General features: G+C 64.3%; 1 protein-coding gene across 1 annotated transcript; it reads left to right on the top strand.

The window, feature by feature from the left end:
- Positions 1 to 3545: 3545 nt before the first annotated feature.
- Positions 3546 to 17480, top strand: GPR20 (G protein-coupled receptor 20). Its single transcript, XM_004743629.3, has 2 exons — positions 3546 to 3646; positions 13808 to 17480. Exon 2 carries the CDS (start codon positions 13834 to 13836, stop codon positions 14905 to 14907), a length of 1074 nt encoding a protein of 357 aa, XP_004743686.1. The 5' UTR covers positions 3546 to 3646; positions 13808 to 13833; the 3' UTR covers positions 14908 to 17480.
- Positions 17481 to 22357: the final 4877 nt, after the last annotated feature.

Below are 22357 nucleotides of genomic sequence, written 5' to 3'. Positions count from 1 at the left end.
CCTCCTGGATTGCACCCACCCCTCTGAGACCCGGGGCTCCACCTCAGCCTTCTCACAGATGAGCCCAGCACCTCTGTACTTCCTTGCAGTTCCTCAAGGGATCCTTCCCTTTGTTCCACGGGGCCTCAGGAGCCCTGCTGGCACCACACACCCACCCTGTGTCCCACCAAGAACCAGGGCCACAGTCTCACTGAACTCACGAAGGCTGTTCTCATGGTCCCAGACACCGGGCTTAATGGGAGGTTGAACAACCCTGGCCTGGTCTCTTGGGTGGCCTGAGGGCCCAAGAGTCTGAGGGCGACTGGAAGCCCAAGCCCATACCCCCCCCCCCCGCATCTGCAGTGACCCGTTCGCTGTGTGGCTTTGCATGGGTCTCTATCCCTCTCTAGACTTCAATTTCTCCCCCTGTAAAAAGGAGAAGTGGGACAAGATGAGGTCCAAGGGGCTCGTGGATGACGGATGGGGCCCAGAGAGTGGTCCAAGGAGCTGGGGGGGGGGGACCAGGGGTGGTGGTCCCAGTAGTCACCCTGGGACAGGTCTAGGGCTTCGGGGTGCGGCCCCATGATAATTATGCACCGGTCCTTGTTAAGTGCCCAGACACCTCTCCAGGAGGCGGGTTGCGGCCGAGTTCTAGCTGTGCAGCCTGAACTAGGTCCCTCCTTTCCAGAACGTCCCCCAGCCCACCCCGTCCTCACCCTCTTCGAGAACTGCCCACCTGAGCCTCACTCCCCTCCAGAGGGCCTTGTGTCTCTGGCTCTTCCACTCTGTGGGCTAAAGCTGTGGGCTTTCGGTGAGTCTCCATCCCCGGCCTGTTTCCCTGTACCTGCTGGGGATGAGCCTCCCTGGGGCACAGCAGGGTGAGGCCCTTCCTGAAACAAAGGGGACCTGGCCTGCAGGCCTTTCACGGGCCCCGTTGTCCCCACTTTCTGGGGAGATACCTAGGGCCAGAGAGCGTAAGAGAATTGTCCAGCCGGGCTTGAGCCACGGCTGCCCAAGGGCTTCCCATTCTTAATCTCCCAACACACCCTCCTCGGACACTCGGGGTCGCCTTTTCCCAAGAAAGAGAAAGACCCCAGCCACCCTGCCCTCCCCGTGGAGGACTGGCATCTGCCTTGGGCTCCAGAGCACAGAAGGGACATGTGGCCGTGGGACCCTTCGGAGGGCCCTGAGAGGCCTCTCTCCCAGCCCCTGCCATCACCCGTCTTCTCCAGGTGATCCCCGGGGATCGCCCCGTACGGCTGCTAGCAGTTAGCGTCCTCCCTGGAGCCGACCTGCGTCCCCGACCCTGGCAGGCTGCAGGCCACGCGGCCAGAGCCCCAGCTCTGCTTACATCGTCCAGTGGCACCAAGACAAGGACCACTTGGAAGGATGAATGAGGTCTGGAGCCGCAGGCACCAAGCAAGTGACAGGACCTGCCTGGCTGTCACCAAGTGTCCCCTGTCCACTCAGCAGCTTGGTGGCTCTTTGTGGCTGAATCCCTCAGAAGGTCAGACTCCAGCAGTGACAGGACACGCTGTGCATCGCGAGCGTCACTGTGAGTCCTGGGGACTGGGGACAGAGCTCGAGAACTCCATGGCTCCCACGGCAAGAGTGAGGGCTCCCCCCCAGGAGGGGCAGCCCCACCCTGACCTAGCCACAGACAGCCCGGCCTGACCCAGCCTGTGGAGGTGACAGGGTGAAATCATTAGTGCTGCGGGCTCGGGGAGGGTCACCCTGAGCCTCGTGGGCTCCAGCGCCTTCCCCCACCACCCCAAGACCCCTGGGTCCTCCAGAGAGGAGCCTCCCTAGGGTGAGGGGCTCTGGAAGCCGCCCCATGCTGTCGCCCTGCTCCCTAGGCAGTCAGCCAGCCTTTGTTTTGTCCTAGAGGATCTCCCCAAGATTTCTTTGGGAACCAGCCTGTGTGTGCCGGGCGGCCCGGGCGGCCCGTGACTCAGCGGCCGTCTCCAGCTCATAAACTCTGAGCCTCCCCGGCTCAGCCCTTGGGCCCCCGCCCACATCCTGGCCGCTTCCAGGCTGCCCCGCAGGGAAACAACACTGAGTCGTCACTCCTTCCGCCAGATCCTGGGTGCCCTGCGTTGCCAGCCGGGAGCCAGCGCCGGCCTGGGGCCGCAGTGGGCCAGAGACACCTTCCCGTTCCTGGGTCTCTGTTTCCCCTTCTGAGACAGACAGCGCAGTATTCGGAGGAGACAATCAATGGTAACCTGTGGGCTCGGACCTGTATTAGCCGGGAAGCTGCTCCAGGGACCACCCTGCCCCCAGAATCTTCCATGGCTCCCACTGCCCTCAGAGTCCAGCCTATTCCCACAGGGCAGCTAAAACCCCCTGCGGAAGGGCTCAGTTCCCTCCCCCTTCACCACTCCCGGGAGCCGATGGGCAGCGCCCACAGACCAGATGGCTCCCTCCCCCTGCCCTCCCTCCCCCAGCCGGCTGCCGATGCCCACCTTCTGCGCTGCCCCTCCCCAGCCGGCTGTTGGTTGTTGGTTGTCCCTCCCCAGACTGAGCTCTTGGGGGCCAGGGACCTTGTCTCGGGCAACGTCCCTGTTCCCAGTGCCCAGCACGGGCCAGCTCAGTAGTGCTGGGTGGAGGGCGCCGGGTGATTCCATCGCAGGAGTGAGGAGCCACGCAGGGACAGGAGCCCAGAGAGGGCAGAGGAGTCCTGACCCTGAGCCCTCCCTGCCCCGCCCCCACGGCAGCCCCCCTCGGCCAACCTTCAGCCTGGCAAAAGCCCGACTGGCCCAGGCTGCCCAGCCCAGGCTGCCCACGAGCCACCACCCAGGCAGGCTGTCTGTCTGGGGAGGGGTGTCCCTCCCAGCCCCACCACCCCCATCAGGCCGGTTACTAAGATTTACGACCCCCGGCCCTTTCCCCCGGCCCCGGGCACATCCAGATCTCTCCCAGGACACCAACCCCATGCGTCCCCACAGAGCTGCCAGTACTCACAGGATGGGCCCTGGGCTGGTGCTGAGCCTGCAGACAAACTCAGGCATGCGTGTGCCCCAGGGACACGCATGAGGAGGCACCAGTGGAGGCCCAGATCCCAAGTACTCAGGCCCTAAGTCACGGGCACACACACACACCCGGGCTCAGGACAGGCAAAACACAGAAAACCCAGTCATAGCTGGGGACCCAAAGAACCACCGCGGGCATCGGTCCCTCTGGCAAAAGACTGGGTCCCCGTGTGCTGTTCCCGCCTCCCACAGCCATGCTCTCAGGGGCCCTGCAGCCTCCCCCAGACATGACACGGTGGGTAGAAAGCCAGGGCCTGGGCCACCCTCCCCCCCCTCTCTTCACCGCCCCCCACCCACCCCCGACCTAGGTGGTGTAGCTTTGGCCCCACCCCTCTGTGCCTCAGTTTCCTCCTCTGTCTGGCCAGGAATGAGCCGCAGACTCAGCTGCCTCTAGGCTCCCTCCCCCAGGGCCCAGGAATCAGGCTCCTCCAGGGGGCTGGCCAGCCCGGGAAGGAGCCCGCCCCCACCCCGCCCCCACCCCTCCGCCTTTGCCCAAAAGGAGCCCCAGCGCGGGCCTGACGTCAGGCCCCAGGAAGGCGGGTCGGGCTGCCGGACTGAGTGGCCCACAGAGCTGCCCCGGGAGGTCTTCCAGGCTTAGGCTGTGCCGGCTCTGTCTCAAGCCACCGGACTAGGCGAAGGTACGGTGAGTCCCCCAAGGGCTGTCCCCCGCCTCCCAGAGCTGGACAGTGCCGGGAGTATCCTCACTCCCCAGCCAGGCGCACAGCACAGGGGCTGAGGGACCAAGAAAGCGCTCCCAGACCGAGGGAGGGGAGAGATCAGAGCCTGAAAGGGCTTTGAGGTCCCACCCTGCAGGGAGCCATTGTACAGATGGGAAAACTGAGACCCTGAGGGCAAGGGGGCGGGTGGTCGCAGCTGGCCCGGCTAGGCAGAGAGGGGAAGGGCGGGCGTGCAGGGGCTTGTGGGAGCATCCTTCCTGACCGGAGCCCCACCTGTGCTGCTCCCACCCCCTTCCCTGGCTTTCATTCATTCATTAGCACTCTCCCTGGCCATCTGCGGGGTGCCCAAAGCTCTGTCTCTGTTTTCCCACCCATCGAGGCAGTAGGGTGGCCCCAGAGGCCAGGATAAGGAAGGGATTGGGTGCTTGACCACCTTGACCGCCTTTGGGACCTTGGCCACCACTGTCCCCCAGGCAGGGGCAGGGTCAGGGGTTGAGGGACTCGTGTGGATAGGCTCCTGACCGTGCCACCCCACAGCTGAGGCTCTATGCTCCAGCCCTGGCTCTTTGCCCTGCTCTTTTCAGCCAGGGGGAAACTGAGGCCAAGGCAACTGGCCCTCCCAGGCCCCAGCATGAACCTCGGAGCTGGCACTGCCCCCGCCCGGCTCCGGCTGGCGGTGAGCACCCTGGGAGAAGGGCAGTAGGAACAGGGTCCCGAGGGGGGCGGGCGGGTTGGGAACTGGCCGGTGGCCAGGGTGCCTGGCGGGACAGACAAGGAGCAGCTGTGCAACCTCGGGCAAGACTGGGGATGGAGGCATGGTAGGATGGTGGTGGCGGCTCACAGCCCCGCGGCCGGGGCCCGGACCTGCCTGCAGGACCTCATACTCTCCTGCCAGGATTGGTCACTCCCAGACAGAGGGCTGCCCCGAATGCCACCTCTTCCCCTCGGGTAGCTTCCCCACGGTGTGGCCATGGGCAAGTCACTGCCCCTCTCTGAGCCTTGGCAAAAGTAGGGTTGCGGGGGAGGGGCTGCTGCTGCTTCTAGAGCCCTGGTCTGTGTGGGGAGGAGGACTGGAGTTCTCCGAGCACCTGCACTCTGGTCTCATTTCTTCCCGGGGGACCCAACGGCCAGGCTGTGGGTCTCAACGTGCCCACTTCACAGATGACAAAACTAAGGCCCAGAGGGGCCAGAGTGGACTCTAAAAATCACTCATCTGGTCGTTCAGCTGCGGTGCTCACGGACTGCCAGTCCAGTAGGGAAACAGATAACTACCCAGCTGCCAGGGGGTGGGTGAGCAGCAGAAAACAAAGCCAGTGAAGAGCTGAGCAATCTGGGAGGGCTTCTCTGAGGAGGTGCACTGGGGTCTGAAGAGCTCCCTCCGCAGACCCTGCCCCGCCCAGGGGAGTGGCCCCCACAGCAAGTGAAGCCACAGCTGTCCCTCAGCCAGGCCTGCCCGCAGGCTTCTCAAGGGTCCTGAGCACAGAAGCCCCCACCCTCCTCCTGTCTCAAACACCTGTTCCTCCAGAGGCCCCGGGGAGGCCCCTCCTGCTCTGGGGACTCCCCCAGCCTTGCCGCAGCTGTGAACTGGGGGGAGGGGGCGGGGCCAGACCTGCCCGGGAACCTCTGTGCCCCCTGTACCTGCACCACTGGGGGTTCAGGGTCAGGTCTCATGCCTCAGAAGCACCGGGTACTAACCACGCCTCTGACCCCGACTCCGGGCTATGCGTCCCAGGCCAAGCTGCTGGCTTCCGGTTCCAGGTCTGCACCATGGGCGCAGTCAGCTCTCCAGGGCACGGGACTGGCAGGGGTGCCATGGGGCAAAGCTCAAGTCTTGGGTCCTCCAGCCCCTGCTGAGGGACCCAGACACACCACTTAACTGTCCTGTACCTCAGTGTCCTCACGGGCAAAACCGGGCCAGATGCACAGAACAGGGGCATCTTGGAAGGAATCAGCAGGGATCAGGGAGGGGTCGTCTCGAAGACAACTGTGGATTGTGGGATCACAGCTCTCCCTCGTGGAGGGGTGCCCAGGGGCTGAGGGAGGACTGTGTGGGCCGGACACTAGGGTGCACGGGGCCTTCAGCAGGTGACAGGGCCGGGGATGGATCTGCAGACAGCTTGCCCCGAGAGAAGCCGGGGGGCGGGTTCCCCTGCTGTGAGCCCCTGCACAGCCGCCTGTGGGCCAGCCATGCCCGCAGCCGCCCTCCCGGAGAAACCTGCACGTCCTCCAGGCTGAGGGTGCAGAGGGCGGTCTGTGGGCAGGGTCAAGCCCATGCAGCTCAGGGGCCCCTCTGCACCGCACTCAGCCCACACCCTCCCGCGTCCCCTGTGCCTGAGCCGGGGGGAAGAGAGCCGGACGGGGATAGGAACCCAGATTCTGGGTGGCACCACCTAGGACCTGCTAGGTGACCCAGGAACAGTCTGGCCCCTCTTGGGGACCTCGGTAGGGACCCAGCAGTCCCTGGATGGAATGAGCAGAGAGGCTCAGACCAGCCAAAAACAGCAGGCGACGTTCTAAAGTGGATGCCGTGAAACCAAGAATAATCATGAAAATAAACAGGAAGATGGTTCCCCAATAATGGCTATCTGGGCCGTGGAAGGGGGGGGCGGTCACCCAGCAGCAGCCTGGGGACACGCACAGGTACTCTCCGCTCTGGCCATGCCCTTGTGCACAAACCCCAGGTCCCGAGATGCCAGCCCACCCGCCCTTGTCCCCCCCCAGCCCAGGCCAAGGGCGCTAGACCCGGGTTTGAGTCCCAGTTCCACCAACTTCATGCTGTGCGGCCCAGGCATGTGGCTCTCCTCTCTGGGCTCCTGCTTCCTCATCTGCAAAGCACCCTGTGGATTTCGAGGGTCCTACAGGTGCCCGGCCCACAGCAGATGCTCTGTGCTCCTTGTCAGGGACAGACCGGGCAGCCCCTCTTGGCCTCTGGCACAGACCAGACTCCATGCTGCTGCCTGTTGGCCCAGGGTGGACGCCAGGCTCCCCGTCTGCTGGGGACCCTACGTAGCAGGACAAAGGCAGACAGGCTGCAGGACTGGCGTCCACCGGGCAGCTGGACAGCTGCGAGGGCACGTGCAGGGAGGGGGTGCGGTTTTGAGAAAAGCCACGATGTTGGGATGTGCCCACCCCTGCCAAAGAGGGGGCCCCCTCTCAGGGCCCGTGGGCAGGTACCAGCTCCTGACGTTGTAGGGAACGCCCAGCAAGCTGGCAGCAGCAACCTCCCATCGCTTGTTGGAAAGGACAGAGTCAAATGACCTGTGCAAAGATGCTCATTCCCTGCTCTGGGACCAGGAGCAGGGTGGGGATGACAAGGGACCGGCTGGACCCCACAGGGTAACAGAGTAGGCTTCCTAGAGGGGCTGTCAACCCTTCCTGTGTCCCGGTGGCAGCAGGAGGCACAGGCTGGAGTCCTGCCCCCAGCCCCTCCCCCACCAGCCCCGCCCTCCGAGGCTCCCCCAGGAGTGTTTCCTGGGGAAGGGAGGCCAGAAAGTCCTCAAGAAGGTGAGCAGAATGTTGGGGAGGAAGGGAGCGAGGAAGAGTCTGGTGGAGGAAGAGCTTGGGCCAGAGCTCGGGCGGGAGGGCGCGCGGAGTGTCCCCAGACAGCTGAGGTGCAGTGAGTCTGGAGAGAGGTCCCCCCCAGCCTAGGCAGGGCCTCGGGTCCCTCACAGGGACGGCCCCTACCAGGGCATCACCCTTTACCCACATGCCTCCCTGGAAGGTCTCCGCGAAGCTCTGGAAGGCCTGTGATGTGCAGGGCTCTGCGTGTCCCCACCTGGAGGGGCCGGGAGGAAACACCGCCCTCACCGTGCACCCCCACCTGCCCCCGCCCCCCGGACACACCTGCACCAGGCACTCTGGGTCCAAGCCCTCCTCCAAGGCCAGCTGAGGCCGTAAGCGGAGCAAGAGACCGGGAGGGAAGCCTGGGAGGTCACCTCTGGCCAGGAGCCTGCCTCCCAGCAGGCTGGATCCAGGCCAGGCATTTTGCACCGTGTTCAAGGCCCTGTGAGGGTGGCTCCTGGCCTCAGCCTCCTAGGCTGTTCGAGCAGGCTTCCACACCTGCAGAGTCCACTGCCTCTTCCAGGAAGCCTTCCCTGATCCCAATCACCCTGCCAGCATTCAGCTGGGGATCTATCTTCTCCACCCAAGACACCCCACAGGTCTCAGATCTATAGGAGAACCATGGATGAATGGGGGGCTGCTGGGTGGGAGCATCAGGCCCTGGGTCTAAATTGGACTCTGTCCCTGCTAAGTATGGGGCTCGCCGCCCCCCCACCACCAAGACCTCAGGTTCTCACCTGGCAGGTGGACACCTGGCTTCCCAGTCTGCTGTGTGGAAGCAAACGAAACCCAAACGCCCAGCAAGTGCTCTCTGTATGTGAAAGCAGGTCAGAATCAGCCCAGCCAAGGACAAGCCCCAAGGCCCAGCGGGGTGACCCCAGTTTAGCTGCTGAAGCTCCCTGTCTCTGTGTCCTGTGCCCTCATTTAAAAATGTGGATTAGCCCCCCTCCCAATAATAGGAGGAGTCCTCATGTCCCTTTCTACTTGCTCCCCACCACAAGGGCCCCCCAAGGGCAGGGGGCAAGAGAGAGCAGGCCACGCCAAAGACATGCCAAGTGGAGACTCTGGGGTCTATGGGCTGGGCTCAGGGGAGCCAATTTGGGCTGTAAAATAGAACGACTTCCTTTATTTTTGGAGCAGCTTCACAAGGCAGCAGCCTCACCTGGGGTGATCTCCCCAACCTCAGAGGAGAGCAAGCTAAGCTTTCATGAATTCGCTCACTCACTCGACATGCACTGAATGTGATTTATGCTCCTCTCTTTTGTTGAAATTCACAGACTAGTGGGGACACCAGACAAGTGGCCAGACAATGACAGAGCCACAGTGTTATGAGAACCCAAAAGAGGCCACAAATCTACCAGGGAGGGCTCTCTGAAGGAGAAGGCATCCAAAGGGAAGGGAGACAGCATGTGAATAAGAGTGTATATAGGGTCATTTTAGTCACAAGGGCCGGAAACTCAGCTCAAATTAACGTAAGCCAAAGATGGAGGTAATTGCTTCATTTAACTGACAAGTCCCAGGACACCAGCTTCAGGCAGGGATGGATCCAGGCGCTTGAGCCACGTCCTCAGGACTTGGTCTCTGTACTTGGTCCTGCTTCCCCAGCAGCCAGCAGCAGCTTGACCTCACAGCCCCAGTGTCCTTTGAAGTCCCCAGGGCTGGCCATGGCTGACCAATCACTATAGCCTGGGGCAACTCACTCATCACTAGGGGTAGTCTGGGGCTCAGGGCTGCCGGAGCCCAAGAACAAGGCCAGGGAATGGAACAGGACCAAGCCACTGAAGGATTTTTTTTCCCGCAAATGGTCAAGAGAGGCTGAGCCAGCCTGTCCAGGCTGTGCAGTAGCCGCCTCTGACCCCAGGAAACCCTGGGCCTGGGTCTCAGCCCAAGCCTCACCCCCACCCCCGGGATACGACCATCACTCCTCCGCCCTGCCTGGTGGTGCTGCCAGGTGGTAAAGACGTTCCAGAAGGCGCAGACATATCCAAGCCTCGCAGCATTTCAGAGCTGGAGGTGCCCACGGATAGACGGCAAGACTGAGTCCAGCAAGGGGCCTGGGAGGGCCTGGGCAGGATGGATGGACCCCTGCCCCTCCTTCTGAGACCCCTCACTGTCTCTGAGACAGGCAGGAAGAGGAAGAGGGAAGGAAGTCAGGAGGCAGGCAGAGTGAGGCCCTCCAGGGGCTGGGGATAAGTGCCCCGGCCCTCCAGCTGCCCCTCCAGGACAGCGGCACACCAGTGGCTCACTCCCACCCAGGACCAGGACTCAGTCCTGGGGGCCGAGGGCTGCGCAGAGCGCCTCTGCCACCTCCCACCACCCTTCTCCCAAGGCGCCCCCTTTCCCTAACCCTCACCTGTGTGCGCACTGGGCCCGTCTCCCCGCTCCTACCCACCAAATCCCTTCAGGGCGCATCCTGTGCCACCTTCCAGCATGCCTCGGGGCAGCCAGAGGTGACTTCTAACTTTGCCCACCTTACAGGCGAGGACACTGAGGGCTGTTCCAGGGTGTTCTAAGTGGTTCGGGATGAGCTATGCTCCAGCCCCCCCCCGCCCCCACTGCTGTGTGTCTTCCCGGTTGACCCTGAGCCCCCCGAGAGCAGCCTGCATCTCGGTTCTGCCTGGAAAAGTCCCTGAATGTGGGCAGGCCAAGCGGGCTGGGGAAGCAGGCAGTGCCCAGGTCCTAAGTCCAACCGCTTCTAGGCCCTGGGCCCGGCCCCACGCCAGGCACTATGAGGGCATGGCCTCTGCCCACAGGGCTCCCGCCAGCTGGCCCCAGCTATGAGGTCCAATCCACCTCAGCCAGGCCCAGGACACCCTGCCAGGAAGGGGAGGGGACAGGGCTGGGCCACCCCCTCAGACGCTCTCAGGACAGAGCCCCGCCTCCCCCATCAGGCCGAGGTGCCCAGGGTGAGGGCTTGGCAGAGCCGGCCTGAAACCAGGGTCCTGGGCCTCCTCTGCTCACTCTCCGCCCGGGGCCAGTCTGAAGGCCAGGTCTGTGCCTCCCCCTCAGCCTGGGCAGGCGTGCCTGGGGCCAGACTGTCCCCACAGAGGAGCAGAACCTTCTCTCCTTTCCCCTCATTCCAGGCTATATTTAGAGGCCAAGCAGAGAGCGAGGCGCGTGGGGAGTGGGTGCCCGGCGCCTACGGGCGGAGGGCGCCGCTTGCCTGGGTGTCCCCGTCCCCCCTCAGGACCACCCTGAGGCAGCCCCAGGTCCCAGTCCTGGCCTGTCCCTCCCAGAGCTTCGGCTTCTTGGAGTGTGAGTGCAGGACGCCCAGAGGCCAGGACAGGGACCCAGCACCCAGCTCCTTGCCACACCCACACCATGAATCCGCTAGAAATGGGGGAGAGGCAGGCTCTGCCCTTATGTGAGAGGGAGGCAGGCAGGGAGACAGAGGCTCAGAGAGGTTCCTCAACAGCCCAGAGCGGCTGCTGGTGAGTGGGGACCAACCTCTGTTGGCCAATGTCCCTGGGCCAATGCTCCCACGACCCCAGCACTCCAGCCATCGCTGGCGGTGACACCCCACCCGGCCCTGAGTCCCATCTTAGATGGAAGCATCGTGCATAGGCCTAGCCCTGGCCGGCAGGAGGGGTGGGGGCCTGAGCGTGCACAGTGGGAGAGCGGAGCTGGCAGGAGGGTCCTCGGGGAGCCGCGCAGCCAGGGGACAGGAGCACTGGGTGCTGGGATTGGGTCGCTGGGAAGAACACCCTGCTGAGGGTCACGGCCTTGACCCGAGCAGTTTCAGAGGTTCCCAGGGGAAGCAGTCCCAGTGGACGGTCAAGGAGCGGCATGAGCAGAGGCAGTGAAGACCAAGGGGGAAACTGAGGCCCGGAGGACAGAAGTCCTTCCTGAGGCCATGGGGAAGGAGGAGAGAGGGGGCGCCTCCGCCCAGAAGCTCCCAACCCAGCTCCTCCCCGGGCCAGAGAGGGGCGGGCCGGGTGCTATGTGGGCAGGTTCAGGAGGCCATCAGCAGGCCGCAGACCAAGAAGGCTCCACAGGCCAAGCCCTGGGCCTGGAGGCCCACCACTGAGTTCCTCATTGTTCAAAGCCAAATGAACAGATGCCCTGGAAAGGGGTCATCAAGTGAGAATGCCCGCACTTAGCCACTGTGAGAAGTGAGCCGCGGGGTGTGGTGTGCAGGGGTAGGTTGTTAGAGGAACGGAGACAGCCAGACTCACAGAGGAGCAGGGGGCAGATGAGACCTGCCGAGAGTCCGGGATGAGGGACCAGGCTGTGACCAGGGTCAGCGCTCAGAGTGAGGTCTGAGTCAGGGCTCAGTGCGCGGCAGGATCGAGGTTCCTGGGATCCGGTGTGGCTGACGTCAGGGCTCAGCCTTGTTTGGGATCAGGGTTCAGAGTCTTGGAGCGGGGAAGCGCGGTGTGCTCCGCAGACATCGCCGTCTCTCCTCACCTGGCCGGCCTCGGGGGCGTCCTGAGCGCCCTGCCCGTCCCCCAGCTGCAGAGGCCCCCGGGCCCCCATCCCTGGCCTGGACCCTCCGGCACCTCGAGCCTGCAGCCGGCCCGCATGTGAGGCCGGCCCTGGGGAGTTTCCTGGAAGGGCGTCATCCTGGGACTATCTCCCAGAGGAAGTGTTCTGTACTGTTTATTATTTGTCTCCCTGTGACACGGACGCGAACCTAGTGCAGACACACTGGAAAACCAACAAGCGCGTGGAAGGGAACCAAAACGACTGTTGGCCACGTCCCCAGAGCCAGATCCCTGCCGTCCTCCACGCCGCGCCACGGCTCATTTGTTTTCACTGTAGGGACACAGGCAGGGAGGCACCCCTCTCCTCCTTGGGGCCATTCAGGGGTCCCCCACCGCCTGGGAATCCAGGTTCCCAGCCCCGTGCCCCAGCCTCACAGCCTCCCCTCACTCTTGCCCATGGCCCCAGGACGTCTCTCGCTGCCCTAGATGTCCCTGTGCTCCCCGCCGGCCTGACTTAGCATTCGACAAACGAATCGACCCTGCGTCTTTGGGGCTGGGGTACCAGACAGCGGGCAGCCCAGCCGGAAAGGACTAGAAAGCTGAGACCTAGGCCTGCATGTGGTGGCTATGGCCATGGGCCTAGGCAGCCTCTGACTCCTCCCAGCAGCCTTGGGGGTCAGCAGATGCCCAGGGCCACGGTCCCAGAGGCAGAGGCAAAGCTAGTGACCTCAGGCACGTGCAGACCTCTCTGGGCGCAAGGAGAGAGGCGGCCTACTGCCCTGCCCGGGCCTCCCTCCAGGCCAGACTGGAGCGTGACCCTTAGCCAGCAAGGACGCCGCTGCCGTGCCTCCCCTCCGCCAGGCTGGACGTTTGGTGCCCAGCCCCCAGCAGACAGAACTCAGGACCCCCCGTCCACAGAGTAGAAGCTGCCGGAGTGAGCCCATGGCCTGGGGCCAGAGAGGCAGCCGTGGGGAGTGGGCAGTGTCCCACGTGCTCGCAGCAGACGCCCCACGTCCATGGGCCGTGGTGGGGGCCAAGGGGTACGCAGTGTCTTCCTTTCCCCTTGCAGGGCGGGGAGGGCGCACTGGGGCGCACTGTGCGGCTGGGATGTCCCACGTACCCACCCTTCCCCCCAGCTTGTCCCCAAAGCCCTCTCCTTTCTCCAGAAAAAGCCAGAAATGCCCTTATTTGGAGCATCAGCGCGGCAGGAATGGGGGTGGGGGCCTGTTAACCCTTCACGCATAAACAGAGATAAATCTCAGTCCGTTAAACACAGCGGCGCAGGAACATAAACAGAGTGCGCGGCCCCTTACCCGCCGGAGCGCAGCGTTTATTTAACTCACACCCGCCCCGCAGCGGCTGCTGGGACCCGGCTCCAGGCACAGGCCCCAGCCCGCACCCTGCAGGATCCTCGAACCTCCCAGGCAACGAGAGTGCCCACCTCCCAGCGCGGGGAGCCCCAGGAGGTCGGGCGGGGGCAGGGGGAGATGATGGCCCTTGGGCGAGGTTTCTTGTGAGGACCCTAGCCCGCGGGCATTGGCCCACCCCCGGCCTTAGAAGAGCCGAGAACAGATGGGCGGGCAGGAGGGCAGGGTCTGGCCCGCTGGTGTGGGGCAGCCAGGCGGGGCCGTCCTGGGCATCACGGGCCGGGCTCTTTGGAGCAGAACCGTGGTTTATCGGGCAGCAACTAACCCTGTGGTTTATCCAGCACCAACTATGTGCTCAGTTAATGCTAGCAGCTCCACAGCCCCCGCCATATGGGTCAGGAGGGGAAACACAGAGAGGTTAAGTGACTGGCCTAAGGCCGCACAGTGAGGAAGGGAGGAACCAGGCCTGGAGCCCGGGCGCAAGCCTCCCACTCTTGGATTCACAGCTGACCTGCGCCACAGCCTTTGTCTTCCCTCTTGGTCCTGGGACAGTCCTGTACAGCAAGGGTTTTTCCTTCCCGCGGCGTCAAGGAGCAACATTGGGCCAGAGCTCCTCCCCGGCAAGTGCGGGGCCCCATGGGATGGAGAGGGCAGGCGTCTCAGGGCCAGACGGGAATGCTGGGGACCTCGGCGAGCAGGCAAAGCCCGGCAGCACCAGGCTCCAGTCACGGCTCCCACCACCCAGGGCTAACCGGCCTCCTTCCTTGCAGGACTCCCGTGTGTGCCGGCCGCCACCATGCCCTCCGCGTCTCCCGTGGGCTCCTGGGCCCCGGCGGCCCCCAACGCCACGGTGGCGGAGGCCAACGGCAGCGTGCCGGAGAAGCCCCTGTTCCACGTGTTCGCCCGGCTGGACGAGGAGCTGCACGCCGCCTTCCCGGGCCTGTGGCTGGCGCTGATGGCAGTGCACGGCCTCATCTTCCTGGCGGGGCTGGTGCTCAACGGGCTGGCGCTGTACGTCTTCTGCTGCCGCACCCAGGCCAAGACGCCGTCGGTCATCTACACCATCAACCTGGTGGTGACCGACCTGCTGGTGGGCCTGTCCCTGCCCACGCGCTTCGCCGTCTTCTACGGCACACGCGGCTGCCTGCGATGCGCCTTCCCGCACGTCGTCGGCTACTTCCTCAACATGCACTGCTCCATCCTCTTCCTCACCTGCATCTGCGTGGACCGCTACCTGGCCATCGTGCAGCCCGATGGCTCCCGCCGCTGCCGCCAGCTGGCCTGCGCCAGGGCCGTGTGCGCCTGCGTGTGGCTGGCCGCCGGCGCCGTGACCTTGTCGGTGCTGGGCGTGACGGCCGGGGGGCGGCCTTGCTGCCGCGTGCTGGCGCTGACCGTGCTGGAGTTCCTGCTGCCGCTGCTGGTCATCAGCGTGTTCACCGGCCGCATCGTGTGCGCCCTGTCGCGGCCGGGCCTCCTGCGCCAGGGCCGCCAGCGCCGCGTGCGGGCCATGCAGCTCCTGCTCACAGTGCTCGTCATCTTCCTCGTCTGCTTCACGCCCTTCCACGCCCGCCAGGTGGCCGTGGCGCTGTGGCCGGACGGGCCGCCCCGCGCCAGCCTCGTGGCCTACCACGTGGCCGTGACCCTCAGCAGCCTCAACAGCTGCCTGGACCCCATCGTCTACTGCTTCGTCACCAGCGGCTTCCAGGCCACCGTCCGAGGCCTCTGCCGCCGCCATGGAGCCGGGTACGAGCCCAACAGCGGCAACATGGTCAGCGCGCACAAGAGCTCCCGCGGCTCGGGCCACCATCACATCCTCAGCGCCGGCCCCAGCATCTTCACCCAGGACCTGACCAACGGGCCTGACGCTTAGTTGGCGGGACCCTGCCAGGGCCCCAGAGGTCAGGACCAGGTGGGGCAGACTAGGTCCAGGCCAACGGAGACCTCGGCTCTGCCTGGGGGTGTGGGTGGGAGGGCCGACTGCATTGCCCTGGATTGATTGGTGATGGCTGCCCCGCACACTGCCTGCGGAAGGGATCTGAGGCCACACAGCTCCGAAGTCGGTTAGCAATGTCTGCCTCGGGTTCCGCAGGGGATGTGGTAGTCCAGACGCCGACGGCTTACTGTCCCGGGGGCACAGACCATGGCGGGTGAAAACGCAGAGGCGCACCCCAGAGCTGCTTCTCTCCTGGCCCGTCCTCACCCTACAAGGGACTCCTCAGACACAGGCACTAGGAATCCCAAAGAGGTTCTGCTCCCACTGCTCTCGTCCCTCCTCCGCATGCCTGCCCCCCACAGAGAGAACAAGCACGGAAAGGGAAAGTCGGGGCACACGAGTGTCCCGTGAGCAGACGGGAGGCATCCAAGTCTCTGGAAGTCCACCGCCCAGGGCCTCCGTGAACCGCACGGCAAGACAGCATGACGGCCCTGGGGAGCTTCGCTGGAAGGGCTGTGACATCTGGGCTGAGGCCTGCCCCCCCACAGCCCACAGAAGAGGGCCTGGGTCCTGCCCCTCTGGGGTGGGAGGGGGGAGGCAGCACGTACAGGGGCCACGGCTGGGCCACGGCCACATCAGAGTCAAAACCCCATCCCATGTCCTGCCACACCCCTGCGCCAGCCCTTGGAGGCAACTCCAGTCCACCCAAAGCCCAAAGCCCCCACTCCAGGAATGACCTCAGAAGACACTGCCTGCTGCCTCAGGAGGGCAGCAGGGCTTGTGGCCCCATCCTATGGATGAGAAAACCAAGAGCAAAGACCTAGAGCAGCTCGGAGGCCTCCCAGCCCGAGGCTCCCAGCAGCCCACATCCAGAGCCTTTACTCTCCTTCAGGGGCAAGGACCACTGGCCAGCTCCTGCCTGGCTCGCCGTTTCTCCCCTGCCTGTCCTGGGGAGGTAGCGTTTTTTCTGGCTTGGGTTTCCGGCGCCTCCTCTAAGCTGCACTCCAGGATTGCCTCCACAAACCTTCTATGGAGCAGCCAAGCTCTCTGAGCCCTTTGTAGACTGCTGCAGGGTAGGGCCTCCTGGGGGAGAGGAGCCCTGGGCCTGAGTCAGGCCCCATGCTGGCACTCGGCCACAGCCACTGAAGCAGGGTGAGATGGAATCCAGCCTCGGATCTGTCCAGCCTTGCAAAGGAGAGTCCTATGTGCTCAGTGGCTCCCGCCAGAGGCCTCCATCCTCCAAGTTCAGGGCCCTGGAGGGAGGCCTGGGAGGCAGGAAGGCCATTTAAGCCCCATGCTACAGATGAGAAAACTGAGTCTCAAAGAGGGAAAGGCCCAGCCAGGGTCGGAGAGAGCACCAGGTCCTCCAAGGTCAGCTCTGTCTTTGCCTGCCCCTGCAGGACAGGTTCCAGGCATAGTATGGGAGCCTCTCCCCGACCTTGCTCAGAGCAGGGCTATGGCTCCCCAGGGACCCAGAGCCACATGGGGCAGAGCAGGGACCTATGAGCCTGTGGCAAGAGGGATGCCAAGCCAAGGACCAGCACTACTGGTGGGGTTTCAGGCAAGGAAGCCCCCACGGAGCTCTGTTTGTCCACAGCCCCACATCGCACCAGGGCAGGCATGCGGTGGAGGGGTGGAGGGGAGGGTCACTGAGCACCACCTGTGGGCTCTCTCCCGGGTGCTCATTCTCATTCACACTCAAGAGGGAGTGGCTGAGCTGAGGGCAGGGCCGTGTTTGGAGGTGGAGGAGTCGTGGTTCTCCTGGGACAATCCCTTCCTCTAGGAGGGGGGTCTGTAAAGCAGGTGAGCCAGCACGGATCTGGGAAATGGTGACCGGGACCCGGGTCTCTTCCCTTTGCTTCACAGCTGTTGTCTCGTTAGTCCCCGCCGCGTACAGACGGAAGAGCCGTGGGCAGCCCTGGGATCCGGCATCCAGGGAGGTGTCCGAGCCCCCTCCCCTTGTCCTCAGGCCTGAAATCCCATCATCCAAGCTGGGTTTCTCAGGGGCCCCCAGGGCCCTGTGGGAACCTGCCACCACTCAAGCTGGACAGGTAGCCACCAGTCTTTTGCAGCTGGGACGGGAACCGGAGGCTGACCCTGCTCTTCCGAGAACTCAGCCTGACGGCCCCCACAGAGCTCTCTCTAGGTGGGCCTCAGCTTCCCCATCTCCCCTGCTCTCTCTCCCCTCCTTGGCCTGCAGCTGGCGGAGAAAGGGCTGAGGAACCCCCCCCACCACAGCTCTCTCGAAGGCTTGATCCCACCTCCTGATGTCTGGCTCCCTCCTACTCTGACCTCCTTGTAGGGACTGAGCCCCCGGGGCCCCCGAGGCCGACCCGGACTGTCCTTGTTCCCACAGGGGCCAGGGTGTGAGGTCTCTGGACCCCTCTCCCCGGCCTCCCTTCCCTGATTTTCGGAAAGCCCAAGTGACGTGACATGGTGTGTGTATTTATATCTGATGTAAACGATCTCCTCACAAGAAGTCCTCGTCCTGAATTAAATCTGTTCCTTCCCTCCCTGCCCTCCACTCAGTGAGCATGCGCAGGCATCACCTGCCCCAGACATGCCCCCCATGGAGTCTCAGACCCTTTGAGGTCTGAGAGTTTGGGGGGCTCTGCGCCAGCAGGAGCACATTCACCGCCAGGGACAGGCTGTGGTGGTGGGTGTGTGCTTGCACCGTCCCTAGGGGGTGGGAGGTGGGGGCGGTTAGGGACCTGGAGCCCCACGGAAACCACTCTTGAGGTGTCCTGTCCTCTGAACCTGCCCAGAAGCCTGGAAGGTGGGGACTGTCATCCCTGATCTACAGACGGGGGAAGGGAGGCTCGGGCGTCCTGGATGGCCTGGCCTCCGGACCCCTGGTTCCTGCCTCTCAAGGCAGCCTGGATCCTCTGGTCCTCTGCTCCTCCTGGGCAGCCCCGGGTGGGAAGGGGCGTGGCTAGATGCCGCCCATCGCTCTGCTGTCTGGCGCGCTCTGAGGCCGGAGGCGGCCGGAGGTAAATATTAGGGCCTGTTTAGATTAAGCTCCATTAATAGCAGAAAATGTCACTGCGGCGCCCGCCCCAGCTTCCTGGGGGCCTCCGGTGCCTGGGGCAGGCATGGAAGGCCCTGTGGGAGATGGATGTCCCCCCTGACAGCCGGATCCAACCCTGCACTGCCCCGGGCCTCCTCACACCCCCTCCCTTCCCCCGGGAGGCTCAACGTGCGTCTCCTCCAGGGGCCCAGGAGGCAGGTGCCGAGGAGGTGAGGTTGTTCCGCCAGCCGAGGCAGCCTCCCCATGGGGTCTGTGCTCCTAATTCACCGAGAAGGACACCGAGGCTTAGAGATATGAGGGGACCCATGCAAGGCCACCCAGTGACACCCAGGAAGAGCACTGCCCACCCGGACCTGCCTGGTCCCAGGGTCAAGGCCACCCCCAGCCCCTGACCGCGGCAGGAGCCAGGGAAGCTGTGGGTCATTGCGCTGAGTCTGGGGCAAGGGGGACGTACCCTGGGGCAGGCCTGGGGAGACGGCCTGTGTCATCCCCGTGTCCACGTGAGCCCCGCCCCACGGAGCCAGGCCTGGGGAGACGGCCTGTGTCATCCCCGTGTCCACGTGAGCCCCGCCCCACGGAGCCAGGCCTGGGGAGACGGCCTGTGTCATCCCCGTGTCCACGTGAGCCCCGCCCCACGGAGCCAGGCCTGGGGAGACGGCCTGTGTCATCCCCGTGTCCACGTGAGCCCCGCCCCACGGAGCCAGGCCTGGGGAGACGGCCTGTGTCATCCCCGTGTCCACGTGAGCCCCGCCCCACGGAGCCAGGCCTGGGGAGATGGCCTGTGTCATCCCCGTGTCCACGTGAGCCCCGCCCCACGGAGCCTCCCCAGACCTCCCAGACGGGCCCTTCCCCACCCCTGGCAGCCCCCTCTCGCCCTGCGCTTAGGGCCCTGCACACCCTCCCCTGGGCCTTCCTTTGGTGCAGCACAAGCCCTGACTATGCCCATCTTGGGTCCTTCCCTTCCTCTGGCCCTGGGGCCAGCCTGCCGGAACCCTTCCCACCCCAACCCAGGACAGACCACCCGGCCCAGCTGTCCCTCGGGGCTTGCCCCCAACCTAACCATCGGGCTTGACCCTGCGCTGAGCCCGCAGGGACTCTGCAGGGCCCCTGGGAGTCCAAAGGCGGGTGGCACAGCTGTGACACTCAGAGTCCTCTGCCACGCCAAATGGGACGGGCCAGACAGAGGCATCCTGAACGGCTTCCTGGAAGACGAGTTCCAAGGCCCTTGCCTGCCGGTCCTCACCCCACCCACTGGCCCGCCACACCCACCCCACTGGGCCTCACCTTGAGGTTGTGGTACTAGGAGCTTTTCAAGCCCCGAGGGCACCCAGAGCCTTGCAGGCAGGCAGGACCAGGGCATTTCACGCCCATATTACAGATGAAGAAAGGGAGGCCCAGTGGGTGAGTGGACTCTTGGACCACGCACCATGTCCTGCTGCGCCAACTCGGGGACCCCCCTGAGCCTCAGCCCCACTGTCTGTGAGGAGGGGGCTTCAGCCCAGACCGCAGGTGCCCCAGGACTGAGCAGCTCTGGCCCCACTCCCAAGGCAGCCGAGGAAGGGGAGAGGAGCCTGGCAAGGCAGGCGTCCCTCCCAGTGTCCCCGAGACCGCAGCCTCATCCCTGCCCCTCTGCAGGCCTGTTTGCTCAGCTGTAACACAAGGGCTCGGAACAAATGGCCCCCCAGCCTGGTGTTAGATCCTGGGGTCTAGCTGACCGAAAGGACTTAAATGGGAGAAGCACGGCACGTGTTTATAAACTGGTCCCGGCTCTGCTTTCCTCCCTCCTCCCCACCCACCAGCCCTCCGCGTCCAGTGCTCTCGGCGGGGAGAGCAGGCGTCCCGAGCGCAGAGGTGGATTCACAAGGTATGGGGTCCCCAGGCTCACCCCCAAGCCAAGGAGGCCTTTGCAGCGGGGTCCCAGACAGAAGTGGGGTGGGGCATGAACTTGGAGGGAGGAGTGGGCCAGGAGCACTGCCACCCGCTCTGCACTGGACCCCCAGGACCCAGGCATCAGCACGTCCCCGGGTGTCACAGGGTGCCACAGACCTTCACATCTAGGGACTCTGGGGGGGCGACAGGTGTCTGGCCCTCTGTGAGCCCCAAGTGTCCAGACTATACCAGTGGCCTTTGGGACCTGTTTCATGGAGGAGTCCTGGGGCCTGTGAGGGTCTTCCTGCTTCACCCACCTTGGGTGCCTCTCCTAGTAGCCTGCTTCGGGCGGGGGCAAGAGGAGGTTGAAGGTCAAGTGAGGTCCAGGGGTCTGGCCTCATCTGCAACCTGACCTCTCTAGAGAGAGCCATGGGGGGCATGTCTGGGAGCAGCTCTGGGACCCTAGCACCAGAGCGCCACAGAGAGGGTGTCACAGTGCAACCCAGCCCAGAACACGCCTCCTGGGACAGAGCCCTGGCAGGTAAGCGGGTGTCTTGCCCAGGCCAGGTCCCTTCGGCCACACCAGCTTCTCCAACGCTGAGCAAGTCACGTACCATTTCTGGGCCTCGGTCCCCTCTTCTGCCAAGGGGGGTAATTGACACCCTCTGCCTTTAGACGCCGTCGTGACAATTGTGCACGTGTCCACGTGTGTGTGTCTGTATGCATGCATTGTGTGTGCTACATGTGTGTGCACGTGCATGCTACATGCATGTTACTTCATGTGTGTTGGTGTGTGCGCACGCATGTTGTGCGGATTTGTGTGCCTTGTGGGCATGTGTGTGTTGTGTGTCTATATGTATGGGTGCTTGTGTGTACGTGTTGTTTGTGTGTGCACACGTGTGTTGTGTGTGCGTGTACGTTGTGTGTACGATGTCGTGCACCTGTCTGTATCCTTGTGTGTTGTGTGTCTGTCGGGGATGTGTGTGCGTGCACGTGTTCTGTGTCTGTGTGTGCGCCTCTGTGCAGGTGTGTGCTTCTCCCCGGGGGCACTCAGGAGTCCGTGATCAGCCCGGGCTACGGGAGGACGCGAGGCCCCGAGCACGTTCCTTCACCGCGCAGCGCCCTCCACCTTCCCCTCACCGCGCGTGTCGGAGGCTGTCCCCGCACCGGACCCCTGCCCCGCGCGCACGGCGACGGTGACTGCGACCCGTCCTTCTCCCTCATTCCTCCGCGGTAAGCCCCGTCTTTGAGCTTCCCGGGAATGCGTGCCCGCGGTGAGTCGGGAGCCGTGAGACGGGCCCATTCCGGGCTCAGCCTCGGGCGCAGGATTCCGGGGCTCTGCCCAGGGGTCTTGAGCGAGTCCCTCGCAGACTGGCCCCAGAGCCCCGGGGAATGCGGTGCAAAGACATCGGGGCCGTGGGCCACCAGGGGGCGCTGCTGGCCTGGGAGAGCCGGCCCCGCGGGGCTCGGCTGGCGGCAGTGACCTCTCCAGATCGCCTCTGCCTTCTGACCCTGGAGGGCTGCTTGGAGGAGGTGCGGCCTCCTGACCCACCTGGGGGCAGGGGGAAGCTTGGCCCTGAGTCAGGAGGCCCCTGAACCCTCCGGCTCCTCCACCTTCAAGGCCGCTGCCCCTCGCCCCCACTGCCCCCCAACAACGGGGAGGCTCAGTGAGGTGGTCACAGAAGGGAAAGGGTGGCCGGTGAGGCAGCACCTGCTCGCAGGCTGTGCAAGGAGGCTTACGTCCGCAGGACGCACAGGACAGTGGGCCAGCGCCCTCCCCCTCTCCTCAGACGCTGCCTCCCCTCCCATGGCACAGGCTGCATTACACCGGCGATTCGGGGGAGCTGAAAGGTCCCTAAGGCCATACATGGCCCCCATAAGAACCTCACTCACTCTCTCGTGAGCCCAGAAGTGGTCAGACAGCTGCCTGCAGTCCCACAGCGTGGTGGGGCGCCCACCGCGAGGGCAAGAGAGAGAACACTCCAAGGGCTGCGATGTCCTGACAAGCGGGGCCCTGCGCTTCCAACCACAGCGCTGCACCGCCCCAAAGCCACGCAGCAAGGAGACAGACAGACAGACAAACGGATGCCAGAGAGAAACGGGGCTGGGTCGCTGTTCCTCGGCGATCCTGGAGCTCTCTGGTCAGGGAGAGCCACAGGCCCTGGGGTGTTGGACACACAGGGAGACAGCAGCCGGTGGACCCTAGTCCGACAGCTGGGATGACACGGCCTCCATCGCCACCCGCCCACCATCCGCCCGCACAGCCGTCCTCACCGAGGCAGCTCAGTGGAGGACAGCATGGCCTCAGTGTCGTGGACACAAGGCCAACTCCAGCCAGCCCTGCCCGGGGCCTGGATTCCTGGAGAGGCCTGCTAACTTCAGCTGGTTGTGCGGAAAATGCAGGGAAAGGCACAGGCCTTCAAACTGCAACCACTCACCTGTGAATGAGGACCGTCCGCAGATCAGTCCCTCCACAAGCACCCACTGAGC

Source organism: Mustela putorius, unplaced genomic scaffold (assembly GCF_011764305.1).
Source record: "Mustela putorius furo isolate JIRA1106 unplaced genomic scaffold, ASM1176430v1.1 tig00000228_pilon_pilon_pilon, whole genome shotgun sequence".
NCBI lineage: Eukaryota > Metazoa > Chordata > Mammalia > Carnivora > Mustelidae > Mustela > Mustela putorius.
This window is presented reverse-complemented; position numbering and strand designations above follow the sequence as displayed.

What these genes read in the sequence shown, in the direction of transcription:
- GPR20 (XM_004743629.3), top strand. Translation starts at nt 13,834, where the DNA reads ATGCCCTCCGCGTCTCCCGTGGGCTCCTGGGCCCCGGCGGCCCCCAAC.